Below are 18,839 nucleotides of genomic sequence, written 5' to 3'. Positions count from 1 at the left end.
TGACAATTCAGCCTAGTTTGGGTATCAGTGGCATGGGTCATGTCTACGCTTCATGCAATCCGACGGAATGTCAATACGGAACGTCGTTGCAGGAAGGTTATTTCCAACGAATCCACAGCATTCGTGGATAACTGAGGCTTGCGAGGAAAAGCTTACTGATCTTGAGATAACGATGATTTTACAGTTTCCGCCGTCCAAGCTTCAAGCTTGAATCGGAACCTTTTTAATCGGAACGTTGGACGCTCATTTGTTAAGGGGTCGTGTTCAGCAATTTATCCTCTACAGACTGGAGGATGGGGACAGAATGTCTGAGCTCTTCAGAGTTTCGGAGCGCTGGACGAGCCCTTATCAGTTCTTTGTGGGATTTACCATTGGAATGTTGCAATCAACTGCAGAAAACGCTGAGAGGTCTAGCTGTAAATGACACAAGAGGCAACAAGTTTCTGGTCATCTCGAGTATGTCCAGTAGCTCAGTTGGTATGTAGAGCGTGGTACTCCCGGTAGTGAGCCCGGGTTCGAATCGCTCCGGCGCTCGATATTTGAGACTCCTGACGGGGATGGTCTGCGGTTGGTGGGGACAGCCACAGCCAGTTGAAGTCAGTTGAGTGGGGCAGGTCATGCCCGACTTTGAAGGGCACGTTTAACTTTCGACACCTATGTAGATTCCCCGGTTGGCCGTTACCTGGAATTGCGCGATCGGACGGTAGGAGTCAGGGTCCACACAAGCTCTACTGGGCGCGAGCTCCAGCAGTCATTCTGTTCAGTTGAACATTCGAGCTAAATTTCTATATATAAAAAATCTATAGCTGTATGCGTGACGTCGAAAGCTACTCGGGTCACTCGTAACTACTTTACTGTAAAAAGTTGGGGTACCCAACGACCAACATTTCCTGCGCAAGGCGCGGCGTGCTTGCGATAGTAATTGGTCTTGTCGGTGGGATAGTTTCAGAAAGACCGATACGCATATAACCGTCGCCCCCAATATTGACTTTGTTAGTTGGCGACGAGATGCGATGATGACGAGTTGCGTGCTCTGAGCTTGCGTTGACGAGCTGAGAGCTCTGATGCTCGAGCGATGATACCAGAAAATACACACTTCCATACGATGAACAAATATTTATATACAAAACAATGCGTCGCGTGGAAACAATACCTCTCAAATGACAAGTTATGCGCCGAATAAAACGACGGTTCACACACACACGCAGACCCACTAAATGACCACTCACGCGCGTCTCACACAGTCCGACTGTGGCCGCCGAGCGCACTTAAAGCGGGTACACCTACCCCTGACGCGCGCAAGAGCTGACGGCCCTGACTAGAGACCAGCGCATCACAGCGGGCAAACGCCGATCGGCCGCGGCGCAACCGGCAAATAAAACACATTTGATTATTATGCGTGAGGGACCGGATGGGCGGCGGCCGGCAGCAATAACGAAACGCTATCGCAGGCCAGCAATAATAACGGAACACTATCGCAGTCAACAATCTCTAGCGGTGATTAATATCGTCTCGGGCGAGCGCCCGAGGGGCGGCGCCGCTCGGCCGCGCCCGGGACTGACTAGACACGTGTGCATACAAACGGGGCGGCGCGCCGTCCGCATTGCACTGAGAGGGCCGCAGGCCGGCGCCCGCACCGCCACCTGTCGGCGCCGGCCGCGGCTGGGGTGACCGACTCGACCACCAGAGGCGCTGGCGGCGCGCTCACGTCTTCTTGGCGCGTCCGCGCGGCTTGATCGACTCCGATATCTCCCACATGCGCTCCTCCGTGAAGCTCTTGTCGAAGTTGTCGAAAAAGCTAAGGATTCGGTCGTTGGTTTTGAACTGGTACTGCCTGTGAGAGTGGAAAATGACGGTTGTCAGAAATCAGCCGGTGCGGTTACCTATGTATGTTCGTTACGATCAGCCGAGAATATGCTGTGATAGCGAGATTGCTACCAACGTCCGGTAAACACGCGAAGCATGAAAATTATGTCATATTTTAATCCACTACGATGACGATAAATCTTGCAATAATCAGTGTTTACTTTAGCTCAAAATGCATCCATGGCGCGCCGGTGTCGAATACTGACCCGGCCTTCTTGAAGCGCTTCATGTTGTCAAGGATATTGAACTGCTGCCACCGTTTGGCGAAGTTGATGCAGCCGTCCGGCAGAAGGTCCGGGTTACCAATATGAACAAACGTCAGATCCTGCGGACAAAGAAACACAATACAGCACATCAGACGCACAGCAACAAAGGGATAGAAAAATAGAACGCGGGCGACCACAAACGTCTAAAATGTCACCGCAGTGACTAAAACCATCAGCTCTGATATCAATGCAACGACTCCATTGCGAAGTACAGTTCAAACAAACTTACTCCCACAAGCCCCGTTCCAGCCCCCACACCTCTGTTTCGGGACAGCTAACATACGCCCAATCCCCGTCCCTCTGTGCTCGGGACACCACTGACCTGCAGGATAAGCCCGATGTAGGGGATGCAGGGCGGCGTGGCCTCGGCCAGAGCCTGTCGGTACGCCCGGAAACTACTGCTCGAGTCAATCAGAGCGCAGTACTCGTTCAGCGCCTCGACAATCTGCTTCTGCCACTCGAGTCGGCGCACGGGCGCGCTGTCCAGCGCCGACAGAATGGCCAGGTACGAGTTGAAGTTGTTCATCTTGCGCAGGTGTTTCATGATCTTGATGAACTTGAGGACGAGCTTCTCGCGATCTTTGGCCGCCTCGCGCGGGTCGAGGATCAGACTGCGCGCCCAGTAACTCATCTTGTTGAAGTGCTCGGTGAAGGTGGTCAGGTTGGGCGACTTCTCTTCGTTTTGCTCCTGCGCCCAGATGAGCACCTCGGGGATCTCGATGCTGACGAACAGCTTCGAGTCCAGCAGGGTCATCTGCTCCGCCAGGTGCTCCGACTTGAAGTCGAGCAGCGTCGGCTGACGCGCCGGCCTGCGGACGAAAGGAAGGGGGGAGTCAGTCTGACAGCAAGGATCACGTATGTAGGGTTTAATCGTATCATGCTAGACCTACGGCGAGGTAAGATGTCTATAAACCGAACCACAATATGGTTGGTTTTACATCGAGCTTCCACCAACTCGCCTATTTCCGAATAATCTCCACTACGACAGGGTTACTTCCCAACAATCACATAACCATTTATAACCATTTTGAGGTCCTCTTCTGCCCATCCGTCCGGCGCTCTCCTCCTTGGTATACCTCTCCTCTCCTCTCCTTACCTACCTCTCCTCCTCCTCTCCAGCCTCCTTGGTATCCCCTGCAAACACACACCCTAATCGCCTGCCTCGTATCACCATATCACCCCTTGTTAGGGTGTGTGTACCCTGCACCCCGCGGCACTCACGCGGCCGGATCGTCCAGTGCCGGCAGCTCCTTGGGCGGGTTGTCGTGACGCCGCTTGGTCTCGTGCTTCTCCAGGATCTTGCTGCGCAGCGCCTTGGCCAACATCAGGTCGCCGCTCTTCAGCAGGGCCACCTCGAACTCCATCAGCGTGCTGAGCAGGCTCTGAGTCAGGTCAGACAACCTGCCGGACAAGGGGTCAAGTCAGACAACAGGCCAGACAAACAGCAGCACCGGGTCACATCAGACGAACGCTAACACCGGGTCTGGTCAGACAAACGATAGGAAAACACAACAGAAACAGATATCCTGTTAGCCTTCGGATAAATTATATAACCCCAGACCATAGAATAGGTCGGAGCGGAGAGGAATACCAGGTAATGCTGCCAGAATAGCAGTAATGCAAATCAGATTGATCATTCGTCTCTTCTTAATATGCACAGGTACAGCTGCAAGAATCCTGAGCACTTAATCGAATTTCACGAAACACCTCGCTTGTGCCCATTCCCAGCACATCTATCCACCCTCCTCTGCTTCTTCCCTCCCACTCCACTCCCGCTCGCTACTCACGCCAGGTCGTCGACGACTCGAACCAGCAGCGAGAAGGCGTTCTTGGCGGCGCGCTGCCGGGCCGGGTCCTGCGAGCGCTGGAACGCGCCGTACCGGTACAGCAGGCGCTCCACCAGCGCCTCCGACGACAGGAACGTGCGGTAGGTGGTCAGGAACGCCTCCTGGTAGACAAAGTCTGCGGCGGCGGTGGACGGAGAGGGACCGTCAGTCGGGGGCTGCAGAACACCGGACTACATCCGGCTACGGGGACTCACAGCGGGTAACCACCGCACCAGCGCGGACTTCACCCGGCCGCGGAATCCAATAAAACAGATCCAACATGACCTGTTTGCCCAGACTCGAGATTGGCGGAGCGCTCTGAGAACTGCGTCGCGCAGAGCTGACGCAATGCTTCATGAGCTGCGGTTCCGCAACTGCCGGGTATTTCAGAAGTCTACGCCGATGCGGCGGCTACCACGAATCGTCGATAGGCGTCGACGTCGACAGAGGCGCAGACGACGCCGGCCTAACTAAGTTTGGTCGCGGATGTCACCGAACGAGACCACTATGACGGTCACACATTACCGTACGTTATTGAATTGATATTTAGGTAGGTACGTTATCCAATTATTGATCTTGTCTGAAGGCACTTTTAACAACTGACGCAAATACAGCAAAAAGGACGACGCTTGCTGACAGCAATCTGACCATTGACAGAACAAAATGATTAACAAAAAATGGCAAAAAGAACTTATTATCTGATAGCTGACACGACAAGTCATCGTAGGTATCATGTCATCATTCGGAAAATGAACTCAAAAGACGGGTCGAGGACAGGAGATTTCAAAGTCGTTCGAGATTCATCTGATATCGGAGATGGTTAACAGGGCCGGACATGAGGATAAAGCGATTGACCAGTCACGCAACCGTCTAGTCTGTCCCTCCGTTCGTTCACACTGGTCACAGTGTCGTTAGGATTAAAACATTACTACACATTTCAAAAATGGAGGGATCAAACACACTAACACTCCAGTCATTGAACTCAAAATAACGGGATCTCATCTCAGATTGAAAGCCGCTGACGGAGCAAATCGGAGATTTTCGAAGCTCATGATTAGTGGGCCGGGTGCGCGTAAAATACAAAGCCGCCCGTATCTTCGGCTTTCCACTCGGTTAGAGAAATATACACACGGGGTTATATCACCCGCAGACTGTGCACTGTGCACACTGTGCAGCCTGTGCGAGGTGCAATGTGCAGCCCTCTGTGCCAAACGGGCGCCCCGCTGCCCGCATTAGCCCGCCAGATAGACAGATGTGAGAGAGGGACAGTATGAAAGTAAGATCTGGATAGATGGAGAAGCGGTCAGGCCACGCTCAAAGACAGACAGACAGACCGACAGATGGTGTGAAGTTGGGTAAGCAGAGCTCCCGGGGAGGAGGGGAAGGAAAGGCCGCCATCGCGCGCGGCGGTGGAGAGACAGACAGACCGAAGGGTGACACGGTAAGAGTCGGAGAGAGGGAGAGAGGGCGGGCGTGAGCTACTCACCGCTGGTGTGCTCCTCTGACGCCGCGAAAGACGGACAGTAATAAGCTATACGGCGGTGGGCAGAACGGTATGACGGTGAGAAAAGGCAGGCCGGCCAGCGGCCGCGGCCGCGTGTCGCCACACATATACAGACAAACAGACAGATGGACACACAGCAGACGTGTGTGGCCGCCCGGCTGCGTGCCGGCACCGCGGCACAGGCCATTCTCACAACACTGAACCACCGAGAGACAAGGGCTTATATCAGCCAGCACAGGCGGACTTTACCAGCGAGAGCATTTGGCAGATGGACGCAGAAACGTTAGCGTTCATGGAGCTCCAATGGAACCATAACAATTTTACCCACTTGCGTGGGTAGGCGGATTCAGTGTTGTGAGAACAGGCACTGAATAATATGGAACCAATTTTGCGGTTTATCTTTTATGAAGTTGGCATATGCAAATGAAACTATTTCGAAAGAAGACAAGAGCTCGATGGGGTACCGAGGAGCTGGCTTGCTATAGTTATACCATGCCTATACAATATACCTTATTGTCTATTCAATGTGCATCAAATGAATCCTATACAGCGAGGAAAGTTCGGGCTTCTTAGCGTAGCTGATATTGTATAATTGCCCTCATACTGATTCAATATTACATGATGCGATACAAGTTTATATTATAAATCTACTTTAAAAAACGAAGTATTGAACAATTACGAGCATTATATTAATTTTAGTGTTAGTTTTTAGTTGAATGATTGCAACCATTTAAAAAGTTATTAAGTATAGTTAGGACACAGAAAAAGTAAATAAGGAAAGCAAAGTAATATACGTCAAACAAACGCGACTAGTATACGTAACGATGTGTTGACATCAAACAAAGGCATTCCGTACATCTAGTGGTAATTATCTACATCAGCCCTCTCAAGACGACTCTAAGTACTTCATTACAAGGGTCAAATGTGAGCCTCCCCCACGGCCCCTCCCCCAAGGCAAGCCCCCGACACTACTGTGTTTGCGCGCCAGGCCACAACGGCGCGCTCTGCTCGGCCGGACCGGTACTCCGTGAGGCCCATCACACAGCCGTTCCAGCAAGCTACTCGCAGCATGTACTCTACTCCACTCGGATTGCCGCAGCATGAATATAGCAATGCGCAGCAGTCGCGCTAAGCGGTTCTGCTAACACTTCCGAATGGCTACTTCCAGTGGTGCAGGTTCAAACTAAAAATACATATACTGGTATGCGAATATTTTGCTATGGCTGCCGAATGCGAGCAGAGTTCTAATTTCTGTGAACCGTGTCTGAGTCCCGATGCCTCCCTATCGGTCTGTCTGTCAGAACTAAGAGAGCGCCGGTCGGCGGAGCAGCCTCACACTCCCGGCGTCGACGGCGACTAAACAGCCGTCAACGCCCCTCCTCGATCCGACCCATAATCACCGGCGGCGTTTATTTTATCAGCGCCCGGGCTGATCGACTGCCGCGCCGACCGTGCACCGCACAGCGGCGGGAGGCGACTTCTGCGCACTGACGCCAGTGAATTGGCTGATGGATATGATACAGTTCGCGGAATGATGGGTGGACTATCGCCCAGAACTAATACTGAGGTGTTAGTGGAATGAAAGGAACTGGTTAGTTGAAGTGCCGGCCACCCCATGCGTTGGTGAGTGCAGTGCCGGTGCCAGTGTCAGTATTGGTGTGTTAATTCAGTCTGTCATTCTCTCAGCCGAGTAGCAGCAGCAAGTTAGGCGGATCAAGGCAGCTTCGGCGTGACTGGCTACGGCCAGTGGAAAACTGCGTGTTCAAGCGTCAATAGCAGCAACGTCATCATTCGCTTCATAACCAGCAGTTAGCAGCGGAAGCATCAGCAGCGGCAGCTGAAGCCACTCCTCCCGCCCCCACCCGTCAGCCGTTCGCCAACTCACCATTCCTGTTGGCTTTGGTGGCGTGTGCCACGAGGGCGTCCACCGGCCCGCCGCGCAGCTCTGGCCCCTCCTCGTGCGGCTGCTTGGTGATCAGCAGCGACTGCACGTCCAGAGAGTCCAGAGCAGAGTCGGCCGTGGCCGGCTCGGCCGCCGCCGCCGGGGCGGGGGGCGGCGGGGGAGGGGGAGGTGGGGGAGGGGGAGGCTGCGACGGCCGTCTGCGGAACAGGAGTGGCAGTTAGTGGTGTGTGAGACGAATCAGTTATCCTAGTGCTGGGAGATTTGATTCATAGTTATGAAGACGAGTCATTCAATTTCTCATTAAGCAGTGCTATGACGCAGGAGCACTAAACTGGTTACGTGTCACATTTTAATAAGATATTTCTTAAAATGTTACTACAACGGAAAATCCATTGTGTATAGGCAAAACTCTTGACAGAAATAAATTGCCGTAATCTTTCATCGTCCAACTTCACCAAAAGTGGTCAATAGTCAAGCCACTTGATCCTGTCCTATCCCCGCTGACCCGCCAGCCCGGCCCGGCGCGCGGCGGACGTCTCAGCGTTCTTACGAGGGCAGGGCGCCGTGCGCAGCTCCCGAGGTGGGTGTCAGCGGCTGCGGCGGCGGCGGGGGCGTCGGCGGCGGGCTGAACTGACGAGACACGCTGCCGGAGCGCCGCTTCGGGGGCAGCGCCGGCGGCGACAACTCCTCCACAAGAGGACTGGAAATGGGGAGAGACGAGACTATGGTCAGCGCACGGTCATGGACCGATGGAGATACTAAAATGGCAGGGACCACCTAAAAACTGGCTAGAGAGCACCGAAGGCTGAAGTACGAGCAGTAAGCGAACACATTTCTCCGTTACTAAATACACCCCAACGGCCGTTCCTTCTACGCAACAAAGTCACTTCACAGTCTACGCTCATCCCCATCCTAGTCGTACTCAACATTTACTCCGCAGCACTAGACAAATCTAACACTATCCCTCTTCAAACCAGGCCTACCCCGTAGCGCCTCCCTCTGCTTACCACCCACGGAAACTCGCTTTCCTCCCCCTCCCCATATTCCCACTCACGTGTGCTCGAAGGGCTCTCCCTCGCCGCTGTCGTCGCTACTGGAGCGCAGGTGCTCGGCCACGGTACAGCTGCGCGCCGCGGCGAATTCGTTGCGCGACCAGCGCGCCGCATAACTGCGGTGCACCAGCGCCGACTGCCGCAGAAACTCTGCCTGCGACGGCTGGCAATAGTCGCCGATCATCTCCATGTACGATTGTACTGGGGAGAGAGGTGGGCGGATCGGTCAGAGGGGAGTGAAGAGCGGATGCGGTTTGATAATGAGAAATAATCGGCAGAAGTGGTAGCCGTAGGAAAAACAGCGCCTTTCAGTAAATGCTAGGCCACAGATAAACTTCACATTACTTTATAGAAAAAACTGGCCTAGTGCTCCATTGTGACACCTAACCCAGTCTCACAGACAAAAAGCACGGGCAGTCTCAAATGGAACTGACTTAGTTAGACTCTGCGCGGCGTACCATGTTTTTTCTTCATGGGCAGCGGCGGCGGCCGGGAGTCGTCCGCGTCGTGCCAGTGTCGCGGCCGGTGCCGCAGCACCACGCCGTCCAGGCTGCAGCTGGCGCTCACGCCGCCGGCCGGGATGTTGTCGTAGTGGCCCAGCGGCGGGCCGCGCTGCGAGCGACGCTTGGGCGGCAGCGCCGGCGGCACGCTCAGCGTCACCGTGTGCTCGCCGCCGCCGGCCGAGTCGCAGACGTCGGCGCCGGCGGCTGAGGCGGCCGCGGAGCCGGCCCGGCCGGCGGCGGGCGCGGCCGGCGGCCGGGGACTGGCCTGCGGGCTGGCGGCGGCCGGTGCGCGGCCCACCCCGCTGCCCGAGCTCTGCAGACTCTGCAGCGAGACGAAGCCGCTCTCGGGTCGGCCGCCGGCCGGCTCTGCGGCGGCGCTCAGCTCCCGCAGCTGCCGGGTGATGGCTGTGATGTCGGGCCGGCGGCCGGCGGCGGCAGCCGGCACCCAGTTGCCGTACTGGTCCAGGCCCAGGTTGGAGAAGGACGAGTCGGACGTGGTCGAGTCCATCTCCAGCCGCGAGTCGCGCGTCGAACTGCCCGACGAGTTACCGATGCTGCTGTAGCTGCCGTGCTTGTTCCACGTCACAAACTCCTCCTGAAAAACACAGCAGCGCGTGAGGTCAGTCGATCCCATCGCCCAGCATCTAGCATAACTACAGAATCCAAGAACAGCACCAGACATACACACTATGAATCAACATTCAACACAACACTTCCGTCCCATCTCAAACAGCGTCTAATAACTCCAGCAAACAACTCAATCAAACTTCTGGCCGAGTCCGCCCGTCCAATCGCCAACTGCCCCGGCCTACCCTGCGCCCCGCCGACCCACCTGGGAGTGGTTCAGGACCGAGTCCATACTGGAAGCCGGCGACAGCGTGTCGGGCGACTTGCTGGCACTCCAGGGCTTGCCCGCGCCGCCGCCGACCGAGTTGTTGCGCCGCTGGGCGGCCGAGCCGTGCCCGAGCGTCGGCGCGCGACCACCCGACTCGTCCCAGCTGCCCCGCTTTGACAGCTGCGAGGTCAGAGGGAGATCAGAAAGGTCAGCTGACACACATAGGTCAGGTCGGTCACCTGACACATAGATGTCAGGGGGAGAGGTCAGGTCGGTCAGCCGAAACACAGAGATCAGGGGAGAGGTCAGGACGAACAGCTGACGCACAAAGGGTCAAAGGGAGAGGTCAGAGCAATCAACTGACACACACAGGGGTCAGAGCGGTCAGAACGGTCAACTGACACACAGCTCCGACAGCCATGATCAAACGAAGTCAAGTGAGTAACGATCAGTGATTTCCTCATAATCTCCGCATTACGTCCGTCTGCCAACCACGTCACACGACAGAATCAAACTGACGTGACTGACTCAGAGTAGGAATCGAATTAACGAATAACGATCCCTGATTGAAATTGACTCGATGAGCTATCGGATCAGACTGTCTCTGTCTCTGTCTCTGTCTCTGTCTCCCTCTCCCTCCTCTCTCCCCACCTGAGCTCGGGCCGGTGTGGATGTGACGGGCGCCGGTGAGCTCTGTTTCTTGGAGCGCCGTTTGGGCGGCAGCGGCGGCGCGGCGTCCACCGGCGCGTCGGAGAGCGAGGCCGGCCGGCCGGGCAACGGCGGCTTGGGCGGCGGCTCGCCCGTCTCCAGCACGCTGTCATTACTAAGCGAGTAGTGCGGCCCGCAGTGCACGATGGCCGGCTTGTCGCCGCTCAGGTCCGGCAGCGAGTTGCGGTGCACGGCGGCCCGCGAGCGCCGCTCGGCCCGGTCCACGGTGCGACTGTGGCGCGCCAAGTCACCGACGCCGTCATCGGCCACCTGCACCAGCGTCTGGGGACAGCGTATAACGTTAGGTCAGGTCAGGTCAAATCAGGTGAGGATCTCAGTTCCGATTAGGCCAGGTCAACGTCAACGACTTCAGCTAATTGAGTGAAGGAAATGAGTCAGTGAGGGTCAGAAAGAGGAAGGGAAAATAACACAAAGATGTAGAGGGAAGAGGTTAGATCCTAGTGTCATGGAAGTCCGAAAGCGTCACAATTACAGGCACATGTTGGGACACGCCATGCTCGTTGGATTGTGGCTGACCCATTGACGTTCACACCTTGTTGACAAGAAGATTAGTAAAACGCGTCATTACCCAGAATGACTGGTGGGGTTTTCAGGCCATTCATTTCCTTGTGACGGTCGCATGTTTACCAGAGTTACGCATTGTGGTCTACATCTACCTATCCTGTGACCGCAGAAATCTCAGACATGTGCGGCTGGACTGCTGCGCCATTGATAACCTGATAAGCGACAAAGGCCAACGGCCTTTTCCGGTGCAGGAAAGTCTGTCAATCTGGGCGCTATATCTCCGAGATACCTGCATCCGGGGCTCACAGCGGGGTGGGCGCGGCGGCCCGCCACGCCCCCGGGCCGTCCCCGGCTGGCACAGACGGTTCACTTTCCTGTGCTGACGCCGCGCCCAGCCCGGCCCAGCTCGGCGGATATAGTCTCAGTGTTACCGGTGGTACAGCACCCTAACCTAGCAGTCCACACAGCGGCCACTGGGATTAACAGCTGATAGCTCGGTAATGGACTGACTTGCATCACAAAGTGCAGCGTGCACCGGATAACGGTCTCAGCCCGACACGCACGGCCAAACGATTAGTGCAGCGATAGCTCAAATAGCTGACGTGTGTGGCCTCTGCTGCCGAGCCATCAGTCATGTCACACTTCACTTTTTCTAATCTCAAATAGGCACCCGCCTTATCACTACCAAATCCATCCAACGTAACGAATGAGTGGTCAACTCCTAACGGCTCTGTCCCTTAAACCGAATTAAAAACCACCATTTAACATCCAAACATTACTAACCAACTGGACCGGGCCGATTTAATCAGCGCGGACTCATTCTCCATCATGACAGCCGTCCAAACATGGCCCGCGGTGGGTGTTGATACGATCCGCGGCCCCGCCCGCCTCCCTCTGCTCACCGCCACAGCATTCCTGACGCCGTTGACCACCTCGGTGGCCGTCTGACCGGGCGTCAGGCCGAACAGCAGGACGTTGTTGGACCAGCTGACCAGGTCGGCCAGCGACTGGTTCAGCTGCTGCGTCGACGACGTGGCCACCGGACTGCCAGAGAGGAGACGGAGGCGTCAGTCGGATATACTTAGCAACGGTTACAGGGTATCACACCGAGGTATCATACAGGTATCATACCCAGCTGGTGCACGGTGTGTAACGAGGTCATCGGTCACCGGTTATTGGTGAATCACACGCATAACACTCACAAAGGTCGCAGGAAGTGATGTCATGGTCAAGCACATAGATATCGGCACAAGTAACTTATGGTTCTGATGATTGGCACGATATTGACAGATAAGGCTATGAAAGTCACTCCCTTCCATAAAAGGAGTGTGACAAGGATTGAAGAACAATGGCGGAAGCAAAACACAGGACCATTAACTGAATACCAAATGTCCGCAAATGTGAAAACGTGGCATCTGTCAGGAGAATGTCAGTAATTAAAAATGGGCGACCAAGAGAGCGGAACGGGGCGGCGAGTGGAACGAAGAGGGACGCTAGCCCCGGGAACGGAACACGGCGCGAGCGAAAAACGGCGGGAGAGAAACCGGTGCACTGGATGGGCGGGTCCGTCCGCAAATGGCGCGGCGATTGGCGGGGTCATTAATTTGTCGCCGGAGCGCTGCGGCGGCGGGGGCTGGACGGCAGCCTCGGCCGGCCGATCGGTCGGCGCAATCAGGCGAGTGGCCGTAATTGCCCGCCAGCCGGAGTGAGCGGCGCTGTGATCAGTCCAGCGCGCCGCGTCCGATCCGCGGCGCCACAGCGGCCGGCGTGACGCACCGCCCGTGACGCACGTGCCGCACGGCGTCACGGTGACCGTCATCGCGGCTCCGTCATCACGACTTTGTGTCATCGGTGGTTGCAGCGGCGGCAGCGGCGGAGCGGCCTGCTCTCGGTCCCACGGCGGCGGCGGCGGCTCGCGTCCGTCCGCCGATCGACCGGCGTGCCGGGCGGCGCGGCACCGCACGGCGCTGTCCGGCCGCCCCCGCCACCCAGAGAGAGCGCAGCCCACGGCGGCAGGTCGGAGCGGCGCGGCACCGTACGACGCTGTCGCCGCCCCCGCAACCCACCGACCAGACGACACCCAGAGAGCGCAGCCCACAGCGAAACAATGGGGCGGCCGATGTACTCGGTATGCCAAACTGACAGTAAACTCATGAAGATAAGACTCGTGGCGCAGCTTCCAGGTCACTGGTGCGGCCGCGGGCAAGCGTTTATTCAAGATCGGACATTCTGACAGCCCCTCTGACCATCCGAATGCCTGGATCGACCCGCTAGGGAGCAGGGACCACGGAAACATCGATGATAGTTCCACCATCTATGGTAGTTCGGCGGATGTAGAACAACAAAGGAAATAGGTCTATTGCCCCGGGTGCACAAAAGATTCTCAAATCCACCCGATCTAAGATAGCTAGACCGTTCAATAGGACCAGACAGGTCAGGTGTAAAGTCAGGTTAAACAGACAGGGCTAGGTCAGGTCAGTCAGGTATAGTTGTCAAATGCCAGACATTATCGGGTCAGGCTTTGTAGGCCAGCCCAGCCCACAGAACCCCGGTTAACCAGCATAGACTAGATTTACCTAAACTAGCCTAGACTAGACTAAGCTAGACTCTAGACCGAACTAGACTAGACCAGACCAGCCCACACCAGCTCGCCGCGCGCGTCGTACCTGGTCTCGCCACCGAGTCGGTTCATCAGCACCATGTGCAGGTGGACCACCGTCTCCAGCACTGCCGTGGTGCTGCCGGGAAGCATCTCCAGGATCCCCTTGTGCACCACGTCCTGGTAGTACTTCAGCGACAGCTCCACCTGGTGAAGGGACGGAGAAATACGCGGTTAGAAACCTGGGGCTGGTGTAGTGACCGAGGGCACGTTATAGCTTTATGGGCACACCCATTGTGGTCGTAAGACAGAAACACGTACAGTCAAAGCCAATGTGTTCAAAACGAGCCCAGAAACGCGTATCATGTTCATGTGGCCAAAGCGAAAGGAAGAATCAGGGAAGAATCGCACCAATAAATAAATACACGAATAATCGCTATGTCCCGAGGGTTCGGGTCCACGAGTTCAGTTTCACTCTTTAACCAGGGTCACTCATTGTACGGTCACGCGCCAGCAGGCGGCTTTTACACGGCCCATAACACCCGGTCACACGGCCAGTGAGGCAGCCGGCCGCGCTGCCGCCCGCCCTCACTGGGTCACACAGCCCTGACGGCCGCCGCGCCAGGAAAAACAGTGCACAGCCTGCACCGTGCAGAGCGCGGCCGTTCTCACGGTGAGCCAGAGCAAGGAGAGAGGGAAGAGAGCGGGGAGAGGAGAGAGAGAGAGAGCGGCGCGACAAGGCCGCCACGGCGCTGACCGGGCGCGCCCGACTGTTTGTTTGATGGCAGGTAGCGGCGCAACGGCCGGCACTTCCCCGTCGCGAGTGTGTCCCAGCGGAACGTGGCCTCCTGCCAGCTGTCTGGCACTGCGCGCTCCGGCACTGCCAGCTCCGGCCCGGCGACCCAGAGGGGTCGCCGGGTCCGTGAATCAGGAACAGGAAAAGGGTCGGCGCGGAACGACCTGGGGCACGCCAGCCGAGCGAGCCGCCCGCCGGCGACTGCCGCGCGGAGACGCAGCCCAAGGTCAGTCGTGACAAACGACAAACGAACGGCGCCTCGGCAGACGAGCCGACTCTCTGACAAACAGCCTCGAACGCCCAGACAGACAGATGGGACACAGGCAGACGAGTGGCGCCCATCTAGACACACGAATTGCACCCGGACAGACAGACTGTGCCCACACGAACTCGTCACATACACGACCGAGCTCAGACGAGCGGCGAGCGGCGAGCGGCCGGACACCGCGCCGGTGGATGTCGAGATATCGAGACAGCGCCAGCCGGTGCGCAGTTCATCATATGGAATCGTTCAGCTCATGCCGCCGAACTATCATCAATAATGATCGCACCGCCTGGCACCGGCGGCGCTCGGCTGCCTGGGATTGTTTGTATAGTCTGGATGCATGAGCGTCAGCGCCGCAGCTGTCGGCGGCGCCGTGCATCTGCGTCGACAGCCGAGGTCTCTCATCCCGTCTCCGATCTCCAGTCAGCCCGTCCAGTAACCAGCAGCTCAGCGCCGCGCTCCTGTGCGCCGCTCTGCCGTGGCACAGCTCGCACCCAGCGCCGGCTGCCGCTCTGCCCACAGACCGGCGTGCCGTGCCGGCGCACACACGGGCCGTCATACCGGCGGCGCGGCGGGCCAGCGTTTTTGCCGTCGCAGACCGTTGTGCCGACCGCCGCCTGTCGTGAGCGCCATGTGCCAGTGCGTCGGGCGTGTGTAGCGGCCCGCGGCGGCCCACACCGGTCCCTGGGTCACAGCAGACGGAACCACGAGTTGAGCAGCGGTCCCGTCATCCCGGCGACCGCGACATTCGCGCCCAAGGACGCGGACCTCATGAGGCCAGCACATGGACGAGGATAAGTCTCCAAACACAGTCACATGCGGCGGCGTAGCGGGGGCGGAGCCAAGACAAACACAGAGCCATGACGGGCAGAACTGGGAAGAATGAGACGGGTAAACGACAGCCTCTCGGAAAGACAAACGAAGGACGGCGAGGGGCGCTGTAAAAACTGCCGCTGATGTCATGCGGCCAAACCAGGCCCGCACCATATGTAGAGCGTGCGAGAAAGATGGAATTTAACGTGGGGGCGGGGATCTACAATATGAGTTCTAAAATCCTGAAAAGACACGTCCAAATCGTAGACACGAGAGTCAAGACCCGTCGTAGTGGATGACGCCCATTATCTACCACAATGGTCCCCCTACCCCGCGAACTGACTCGTCGGAGTCTCTGTCATCGGTGAATCAGACCGAGTCAGAGGCCATGTCGAGTCAGCCGAGTCGCTCTCGACTCCGCCGCCGCCGCAGCCGCGAACAATGGCTGCTGCGGCGACGGCGGAGCGACAACGCGGAAGTGGCGTGTCGGGTCTGAATGGCACGGTTACGGGGCGGCGGCGGCGCGTCACCCAACGCGGTCTCTGGGGCCTGACGGTCTACTGAGACCGACCCACAGGGCGCCAGGGCCGGCCCGCCGTCACTTGGCACAGCCTCCGCGGCCTGCCGGTCCGCCGAGACCGGCCCACAGAGCGCCAGGGCCGGCCCACCGCGGCCCTCGGCCCTCGGTCGGCGGCTGGGACCGTGTCATTAGTGGGTCTCCCGGCCGGCCGCCGCCGTCTGATCGCGGCAGGGGAGAGCGGGGCAGCTATTACGGGCACCGAGAGACACCTCTGCTGAGGCCGGCTCAGCGGCTGCCGGTCGGGCCGAGCGGCGCCCGCCGAAGCAGGAAGAGTCGAAGGTCAATCGGCCGACAGTGGGGGCAATCAGCCGATAGCAGCGGGCGAGATGGAGCAATTCGCCGGGCTGTGGGAACTGCCGGTCCGCGACCCACGTGGAGGCGGGCGACAGACGGCCGCGGCCTCTGCAGCAGCGGCGGTCACGGACAGAGAACAGGCCCGGTACCTACCCCACCTCACGGGCACGGGCCGTGGGCTGACAGCAGTCACGACTCACGGAGCAACAAGTCACGGTTCAGGAGAGCGCAGGAAATGTCTCATGACTTGACATAGTTATCACGACTCACGACAAAAGGGTCACGGATAAGGTCAAGACATGGATCACGGCAAATCACTCACGAACTGCGGATCAGAAATCTTGATCAACACACATCGCGAATTGCAAACCATTCAGCCATGGCCATCTGCGCATCTAGCCGCTTCGCTGCTCCAAAACCAGCAAGTACCAGAACAGATGCCCATCCAGTCGCTCGTGCGCACCCTCATTCCCCATATGCGCAATCGAGTGCAGCGATGCAGCCGTCTACTCCCATCAGCCGCGGCTACCGATCAGCGTACGGAAGAGAGCACCGGCCGGTGAGCGGCGGCACTGTGCCGGTGTGCGCCGGAGTCTGGTGGCCCCAGACATCCCGTCTCCATGCGGCGCGGTGACGGCCGCCGCCTCCCACGAGGCTGTCGTCGCAGAGCCACGCAGTCGGTCCGTGCAGCGTGTGAGATCAGCGGCGCGCGCTGCAGGCTGCACCGAGCGCAGACGGCCACGCAGCGTCCTCTCTCACGCCGACCATCTGTCACGACGGCGGAGGCTCAGCCGGCCTGACCACTGCACTGCTGCCAGTGTTGACCGCACGTCATTGGATTACTCGGAATTCAGAAACAGCGCAGAGCCACCGATAGATCACAGTGAAGCTAATAAAGAAGGCCATGAAGGTCAGTCTAGTGGAGGTTTAACGAAGCAGGTTACTTACTTTTTACCTGGACGGTTACAACACCGGCAATAACGTTACCATAAGACATACTCATATCCGCCTTCCATACCTTGTGCGATCCACTATGGTACTTATGGGAGTCGTATTTCACGCAGCGTTCGTTATCGATAGGTTGTACTCATTAGTTGCAGCAGTGTCCTGGAACTTGGGCGAGTGGCACGGCTAGCTCAGGGCAGTGTAAGACGCTGATGGGGACGCTGGGTAGATGGAGAACAGCAGCTTTGGTAAGCCACCGCTCTAAACTGCAGCAAAGGAAACCTACTGGACGACCGACACGAAACCTAGCCACACACCCGGGAAACTTTGGAGCCAAACCGTGGAAAACAGACCATTAAACCGCACGTATGCGGGCTTTTTGTAGAGCTGCACGGCCGGAGACATGCCACTGATTGATATCGGTCACAGACGCCAGTATCTGGCCACGCCCACGGAGCCTTTTGCCGCCGTCCATCGCCCGCGCCGCCTTTCTTCCGTTGTGCTTGAGAAGCCGAGGGGATGGTGCGCCCAGTGGAGACACACAACAGCTCTGAAGGACACGTCGGGCAGCGCCGGGACCTTCCGCCGTCCCGGGAAATAAGACGGATCGACCCGACGGGCGGTCTTTCAGTTCCACTCTCGGCCGTGGAACCATCAGACGGGCCGAAACGGTCGGTCGGATGGCGAAGGCCGTGAAACGGCAGCAATCGGCCAGAGTTGGGTTGTGTTTAGTCAGACGACTGCAAAGGGCTTCCTCTGATGAACATCGACCGTCGCCGATGCGAGCACGTCAGTCGTCTGACCAGCCGTAACAATGCGAGCCGAGTCATCAGGCTGACAAAGCAGGTCCGTCCGCGCCGCCCCGAGTGGGCAGCTGAGGACTCGTGAGGGTGTCGACTTGCAGGAGTCACCGACTTCGTGCGGGCGACGAGTTGCAGGAGTCGCTAACTCGTGAGGGCGGCAAGATGCAGGAGTCACTGACTTCGTGAGGGCGGCAAGATGCAGGAGTCACTGACTTCGTGAGGGCGGAGATGACTGTTGGGATTCTTTTCTCTCCCTCACCGCCAGCCAGGCGCCGACCGGGCCTCCTTCAGGCCATCCTCCGCACTCAGAACGATCGACGCCCGATTAAGGTCCGCAGCCTCCGCAACCACGCTTCAGCTCATCTCCGACTCACGCCGGGCCGAAGGTCGGGGAGCGTGCCCCCGGAACACAGCCTTTGACTGCGGCGCGGCGGTCTGCCGTATGGATCTGACCTTGACGCGAACGTTCGATCGCCCGGAAATGGCACCCACCTCTGCCTGAGTGCATAGTTGAGCGCATGTTCAAACACTACTGGCTCTTTTCCTTACACAAGTAAGATGTGTGTTGTTCTGGATTTGGCCTAATGAGATGATTCTCTCATTGATGAAGTGGTAATTTTGGCTAAAATGCATACATACACAAGGAAACCAGGATATGATGTTAGCGACAACTACCTTGAATACGCTGAACATAAAAGGATACATGTGACAAATACAAATTGACGCAGCACTTCTGGAATTACCACCTTTTACGTA

The 18,839-nt window shown here is 57.4% G+C and overlaps 1 protein-coding gene across 6 annotated transcripts in view; it reads right to left on the bottom strand.

Annotated features, from left to right (window-relative positions):
- Window positions 1-1,101: 1,101 nt before the first annotated feature.
- Window positions 1,102-18,839, bottom strand: part of LOC122378292 (rap guanine nucleotide exchange factor 1-like) — a 55,580-nt gene continuing 37,842 nt past the window's right edge. For 4 of the 6 annotated variants that reach the window (XM_043359172.1, XM_043359174.1, XM_043359171.1 and 1 more), the window contains 14 exons: window positions 13,655-13,794; window positions 11,891-12,032; window positions 10,407-10,745; window positions 9,753-9,935; window positions 8,876-9,515; window positions 8,420-8,618; window positions 7,916-8,065; window positions 7,348-7,562; window positions 5,445-5,489; window positions 3,920-4,094; window positions 3,354-3,533; window positions 2,455-2,941; window positions 2,073-2,191; window positions 1,102-1,834 (listed from right to left, as the gene is read on the bottom strand). In XM_043359172.1, the coding sequence (XP_043215107.1) occupies window positions 1,705-1,834; window positions 2,073-2,191; window positions 2,455-2,941; window positions 3,354-3,533; window positions 3,920-4,094; window positions 5,445-5,489; window positions 7,348-7,562; window positions 7,916-8,065; window positions 8,420-8,618; window positions 8,876-9,515; window positions 9,753-9,935; window positions 10,407-10,745; window positions 11,891-12,032; window positions 13,655-13,794 (3,144 nt within the window). In that variant the 3' untranslated portion in view covers window positions 1,102-1,704. The remainder of the gene's footprint in view (window positions 1,835-2,072; window positions 2,192-2,454; window positions 2,942-3,353; window positions 3,534-3,919; window positions 4,095-5,444; window positions 5,490-7,347; window positions 7,563-7,915; window positions 8,066-8,419; window positions 8,619-8,875; window positions 9,516-9,752; window positions 9,936-10,406; window positions 10,746-11,890; window positions 12,033-13,654; window positions 13,795-18,839) is intronic. The other 2 variants (XM_043359175.1, XM_043359176.1) reach the window with 2 other exon arrangements.

This window comes from Amphibalanus amphitrite, unplaced genomic scaffold (assembly GCF_019059575.1).
Source record: "Amphibalanus amphitrite isolate SeventyFive unplaced genomic scaffold, NRLGWU_Aamphi_draft 000057F_arrow, whole genome shotgun sequence".
Classification (NCBI taxonomy): domain Eukaryota; kingdom Metazoa; phylum Arthropoda; class Thecostraca; order Balanomorpha; family Balanidae; genus Amphibalanus; species Amphibalanus amphitrite.
Note: the sequence above shows the minus strand (reverse complement) of the source record. Positions and strands in the feature narration are given on the sequence as shown.